Source organism: Eutrema salsugineum, unplaced genomic scaffold (genome assembly GCF_000478725.1).
Source record: "Eutrema salsugineum unplaced genomic scaffold, Eutsalg1_0 scaffold_7, whole genome shotgun sequence".
Classification (NCBI taxonomy): Eukaryota; Viridiplantae; Streptophyta; class Magnoliopsida; order Brassicales; family Brassicaceae; genus Eutrema; species Eutrema salsugineum.
The window spans coordinates 1,951,313-1,957,634 of record NW_006256486.1 but is presented as its reverse complement, the minus strand read 5'-3'; the positions used below and the strand labels follow the sequence as shown (position 1 = coordinate 1,957,634).

The window sequence follows — 6,322 nt, the reverse complement described above, 5'->3', positions numbered from 1 at the left end:
AGTTTTTAGAAAAAATAAGGCATTAGATTATATATCTTATTTATTTAAGAATACATTAACTCAAAAGATATTGTTTAGTCATTACCATATTTGTGTATGTGTTAATAAAGTATGGTTTGTTTATTATACAATCTTTTTAAAAATGATATAGTTGTAAGTTCGACTTCATATTTTTTGCAATGTTTGCGACTGTCGCCATATTGTCAACTTATTCCTTACTCCCTCCGTTTTTTATTAGTTATCGTTTTAGAGAATTTTATTTGTTTTAAATTAGTTGTCGTTTTCAGTTTTCAATGCAACACTTATTAGTTTTTTATTTTTTAGGATTATTTTTAGTATGCAATTTGTTTTATTATTGGTTGAATTGTATTTAAATAGATAATTAATGATGTTTTTATATTGAAAAACTAATATAATTAATATTTTCTTGTGTGCATAACCTTAAAACGACAACTAAATAAATTCGGAGGAAGTATTTTTTATTGTATTTTTTAGTCTTCACTAAAATCCATTATAGATAATTAGATTTCTAACTTAAAAACAAACAAAAAAGTCAAGTTTTAAGAAATTTTTTTTTTTAATGCTTTTACAAAATTTTAGCTGATTATATTTAGGGGATTTACCCCCGAGCGTTTACTTACTGTCTCGGCAGTCACGAAGAATAAGATCATGTTTTTGAACAAGAAATTGAAACAATGTATCAATAACCAAACTAAAACCAACAAAAAATGATACCAACCTAACCATACATAAACCTAAAATAATTAATGTTATTTCAACAAAAGGAAGCATGTATTCATAAAAAGCAACGCCAGTTAAATAATTATCAAGTATTCACAAACACGCAGCACAAACATTCACAAACACTCGGCACAAACAATATTCACAAACACTCAACACAAACAAATATCACGTTGGATTTGGAAGCGAATCTTTTTGCACTATATAATGCATACAAATAATTGGCAAATAAATTCACTTTTATCATGCGATTAGACTCAGAAAAGTTCCTACAAAATAGTAAGTGCGTAAAATAGTTCGATGATAAAGCCTTTTCTCAACAACAAAAAAAAGTAGTTCGATGATGTGGACAAATCGAACTAATAAAATATAAAATATATAATGTAAAGAAGAAGAGTAAATCAGGATAATCATTTTTGGGTGTGGAGCCATATCAGACGACGCATCTGTGAAAGAGTATCATTTTACCACTACTATTGCTTTTTATTCGATTTGACATTTATTTCACGATTTGTTTTATTCCTTTTCCTCTTGTTTCTTTTTTGTTTTTCTGGAGTCGGCTATCTTTTTAATTGGGCGTCTGGTAATAATCGTAGCCGTTGCTTGTGCGTTTATTTGAGTTTCTACGGTTGTGATTAAAAGTTACTAGTCCTTAGATCTAAATCTAACTGTACAACTTTTGTCTACCGTCCAGATAGAGAGAAGAAAGTACTGTCAAAGTCAGAGATTCGGTCTCTCTAGTCTCTGTCTACTCGACTATATTGCCACGTAGCTTCCATAAAAGAAAAAGATAATCAAATCAAAACGCGCGATCTACATTGCACTATGAAACACAATCGCTATTTGTGCTTCCAAACCCCTAGAAGAGCAGTGTCGGTGTTTTTGGCATCTTGCAGCTCTCTATTTGCTTCATTAGAAAAATAGTAATCACTAATGACATAGGGTTTTGTGATTGGTAGCACAATTTAGAGTAGAAAGAGATGATCGAATTTTGAACCTCTTTTTTTCCAGTTACCAAATGAACAAACAGATGAATTCACAATTTAAATTAGCTGTTTGAAATTGAAACAAATTTTTTATAGACAGCCTAGACTGTCTATTACAAATTACCAACAATCGTTTTTTGTTTTTTCTCTTCTTACCAAACAATTCTAATTTTCGCAATAGCCATTCAACTTTTATTTGTATTAAATGTTACTTAAAATTCGTTCCGAATAATAAATATCATGTGATAGATTAAGATCGTGAGTAAAACTTTATGTAGAAAATAACTTTTTGAATAACACTTTGAAATGGAGGGAATAGTATGTAAGAAAACATTTATATAAGAGCTTATGACACATTACCATCAATTCAGATATCACAGAAAATTATAATATAAAGCACTGATGATTAAAGAAAGGGGAGTTAAAAAATGGAGTAATTAAGGAACCGTGATTAAGGTTGTGTGTCAGTCTTTTGTCTGCAGATTAGCCGATGAAGGAAGACTGAAATGAGATAGAGAGTTGTGTAATAAGGAGACAAGAAATGACTAGTGATCAATAATCCATTCCATGGAAATTCCCAAATTAGCCTTCGTTACTTGACCGGAACTCTCACGAACGAATTTTTGTTCGGGTTTTCAGTAAAATCATTGTCACACGTGGAAGAAACATGGCCAATGTGTTCATTAGATTAACCAAAAGCCTAACCGTTGAATATTGCTCTTAATTAATGGAACACAATAATTCCTGTTTGTATTCATGTAAACATGGACAAGCTCCATTCTAAAATCAATTATTTTACTTATTAGCTTTTGTTTAATCATTCGTGTGATAATTAAGAAAGCGACTGATATCTTATTTCAAATTTGATTAATTTTGTAAATGTTCAAATTTTACAATAAAAGCTATAGATGTATATATATTTTTGAACATAGAAAGCTATAGTGATATACTGTATAATAGAATGGTCTAACGTGATAAAAAGAGTTTATTTTGTACATATATTTATCTCGGAGCTTATTAAATTCGAACGATCAAAACTGTAGGATAACATGAAATATTCCTCGTATCACTTGAGTTTTAAATATGACCATAATGGCTGCCAAAGAAAAAAAGGAAAAAACATGACCATGATGGTAAATAGGTAACGTTTGGCTAGGTAATGTTTGGGTAGATAATTAAAGCAAATGGAAAACGACTTTAATAAAATGGGAATTAAAAAATCATCAAAATGAAAACTGAGATGGGTTTCGTGTATAAATGTCCAAATTCATTTAACTTTCCTAGACATTGGAATATGTGTCTTATGGGACAGAGTCGATAGGAGTGTGATCCTAACATACCAGAGAAATATCGTAGAATCGTCTGTTTCTTTTTACGGCAACCATATTTTAATATATACTTGTATTTATTCTACTCAGCTGCCTATATGTACTTGGTACTTACCAGAAATTTAGTGGCATTAATATGTTTACAGTTTACTAATTAATCGGTGATTGTTACTATTGACCTAATGTTAGTAATAGTCTCTTTCTTTAACAAAAAAAATAACATTTTCTTTTTCGAATTTTTGGTGTATTTAACCTTTTTTTATTCAATATTAATGAGATTTTTGTTAAACAACAGCTTTCAATGAATATGTTTATTTAGCTATACACTACAGAGTAGTGTGACAAATGAAAAAAATAGAGCAAAAATAGAACATAAATTAAAACTAACATTAAAAAAATGAAGAAAAAAGAGAGGGGTTTAAAAAGAGGCCTATGGGGTTGAATCAAAAGAGCACGCTTTGCTTCATCCACTTTTTTTTACCTTTCTTCGAGAGAGAGAAGAGGGTTGCGTGTGTTCCACACCAATAAATTCCTTTTTTTAATTAATTTATCTCTTTGTTTTACTGTTTTCCTTGGTCTCCAATTTATTAATTTCTGGTTTGATCTCTTTTGTTTTCGTCTGGTTTTATCACTGTCTCTCCTTCCGTATAAATCGGACTTCGTCTCCTCTTTTTGCTGTATTCCCAATAATCTCGTCCTTTTCATAATTAAGAGACAGAACAAAAAAAAAAAGTGAAAACGGAAGTGTATGTGAGAGAAGAGAAGAAGAACCCACCAAAAAGTTCACTTTTTTTTTTTTTTTGAAAAAAGTGAAGCTTTGATTTGTATAAAAGACCCACTGATCACCTCTCTCGCTTCTCACACCATTTTATCTCCCTCTCTCTTTCTCTCTCTGATGTTTTCTTAGTTGCTTTTAGGGGTTTTGAGAGTTGCAGGCTTGCAGCTATTTCGTTTTCGTTTTCTCTCTGCCCTTCACAAACCAAAAAAGCAAGAAATGTATTCATCTTGACGATTTTCAAGTAGACAAATTTGTTCTTTTGCGTGAACAAGTTGTCAACTTTTGAGACGAATTTCCAGCCTTTTTTTTCTAGTGTTTGGTCAAAGAACGCAATTTCTCTAAAACCTAATGGAGGGTTGTTCAAGAAACGGTGAAATCTCTCCAAAGCTGCTCCATTTGATTCCACAAGGAGGAAGAAATTCGTTTCACGATGACAAAACCTCTGTTTACAACACTGAAGAGAAGAAACTTGAGCTAAAGCTTGGACCACCTGGTGAAGATGAAGACGAAGATGGTACATCGATAAGAAGACACATCAAGAAAGAACCAAAAGACAACTCTATCCTCTCTCTCGCTGGCAACCACTTCTCTCCTTCTTTCACCACCAAGACATCCGCATCTCAGAAAAGGTTCAAAATCCTTTCTTTTTGTTAACCCCACCCGTTGATTTTACATCTCTGAGTTTTGTTTTCATCTGTTTTGTATCCTTTAGATATGATGATATTCACTTGCTATTAACCAATAATGGTCCCATCATCTGCAAAAAAATATTCATTTTAGTTTAAGATTGGATCTCAAAGTTTTTTACCTTGTCACATGTCCAAGTTTCAGGCTTTTTACTGCCTCTGTTTTGCCTTTTTTCAGATTTATTCACAGTATTTGCTCTGTTTCTCACTTTCACTTATGTAATCATCTTCAGATTCTTTTAAGAATTTCCTCTGTTGTTGATGACTCTTTATTAATAAGTTTCTTCATGTCTATGATGTATTGTGTCACAGAACTGCTCCTGGTCCAGTGGTGGGTTGGCCTCCGGTTCGATCATTCAGGAAGAATTTAGCTAATGGGAGCTCTTCAAAGCTTGGTAACGAGTCCAACTCCAATGGTGTTCTCCTCAAGAACCAACAGAGTGAAGATGATACTGGCCGAGGAAAGCCAACGGAACCAAAGAGACAAGGAGGCATGTTCGTGAAGATTAACATGGATGGTGTTCCCATTGGTCGTAAAGTCGATCTCAATGCGCATAATAGCTATGAGAAGCTATCTTTCACAGTCGACCAGCTCTTTAGAGGTCTTCTTTCAGGTAAATTTGCCCTTTGACTATTTTCTTGTTCGTGGCAAAAAGGCTCACAAAAGATTATTCGTTTCTCAACTCACATCTCTTTTGTGATTATTTTTTTTTTTTCTGATGTTATCAGCTCAAAGAGAATCACTATCCTCTGGAGAAGAAGAGAAACCAATCACTGGATTATTGGATGGAAATGGGGAGTATACTCTTACTTATGAAGACAGTGAAGGAGACAAGATGCTCGTCGGAGATGTCCCATGGCAGTAAGAATCTTTTTTCCTCTGTTTTGTTTTTTCTGAGTCTGATTCAGCTTTTTTCTCTATCTAAAGGAGAAGAATTAGATTCCTAGTCATATATTCATTATATCTAACCATACTTTGATCAATAACAAATATAAGAATCTTAGTTTGGTAATATTTTTTCTAAAAAATATTTGTGACTTAAGATATCAAAAAAGTTGAATTTTCTTGATTATCAGTATGTTTGTATCTTCGGTGAAAAGGCTGCGTGTGATCAAAAGCTCTGAGATTTCTTCAGCATTAACATGTAAGTGAAATTTTCGTCCTGAGATTTGAAAACATTTCACTGTCGTATGACTCGTTATGTGAAATTATAGGATTTTTATTTGAATTTTGCAGATGGGAATGGTAAGCAGGAGAAGATGAGAAGCTGAAGAAAGAACTTTGACAGCTTAAAGAAGTAGAGATGTTATAATTTTGCTTTTGCCTTTTTTACTCTGATGAGTTCTGGTCTTGAAAAGTTTCTAATTCAAGTCTGATGTACATGGTGCTTGGTTTGCTACATCTTCTTTTGACTTTTGAGATTTTCATAGATGAGTTTTGTTGGATCTCAAGATCAGACAATTAAAAGGTTGATTTTGGGTCTTGAGTAAATTACAGACCCTTTTAGGCATTATAGTCTCTTCTGTTTAAAGCTTTAGGATCATGATTACTCACACTTAATGAACACCAATTTTAAGTATTACTATAACTCACTATTTCTGCAAAGCATCTTTTTTGAAAAGAGGAAAAGAGAAATCTTTTTCTCTGCAAAAGTGCTTTAGCTTTCATTAACTCTACTTCAGCTATTGTAATGAACTATTGAGGGTGAAAGGTTTTTAAGACATCTAACAACTTTTCTTTAAATGAGTTGTAAGGACAGATCTGCTTAACCCGTTTCTATTCATATCTTGATATATATTTGT

General features: G+C 32.3%; 1 protein-coding gene across 1 annotated transcript; it reads left to right on the top strand.

Annotated features, from left to right (window-relative positions):
• Positions 1-3,844: 3,844 nt before the first annotated feature.
• On the top strand, positions 3,845-6,090 carry LOC18010555 (auxin-responsive protein IAA18). Its single transcript, XM_006392914.2, has 5 exons — positions 3,845-4,462; positions 4,832-5,133; positions 5,249-5,381; positions 5,597-5,664; positions 5,757-6,090. Exons 1-5 carry the CDS (start codon positions 4,182-4,184, stop codon positions 5,789-5,791), a joined length of 819 nt encoding a protein of 272 aa, XP_006392976.1. The 5' UTR covers positions 3,845-4,181; the 3' UTR covers positions 5,792-6,090.
• Positions 6,091-6,322: the final 232 nt, after the last annotated feature.

Excerpts from the sequence above, each read along its gene's own strand:
- LOC18010555 (XM_006392914.2), top strand. The coding sequence starts at position 4,182 with ATGGAGGGTTGTTCAAGAAACGGTGAAATCTCTCCAAAGCTGCTCCAT. Across the intron at positions 4,463-4,831 it reads ACATCCGCATCTCAGAAAAG|AACTGCTCCTGGTCCAGTGG; the intron begins GTTCAAAATCCT and ends ATTGTGTCACAG. Across the intron at positions 5,382-5,596 it reads GTCGGAGATGTCCCATGGCA|TATGTTTGTATCTTCGGTGA; the intron begins GTAAGAATCTTT and ends CTTGATTATCAG.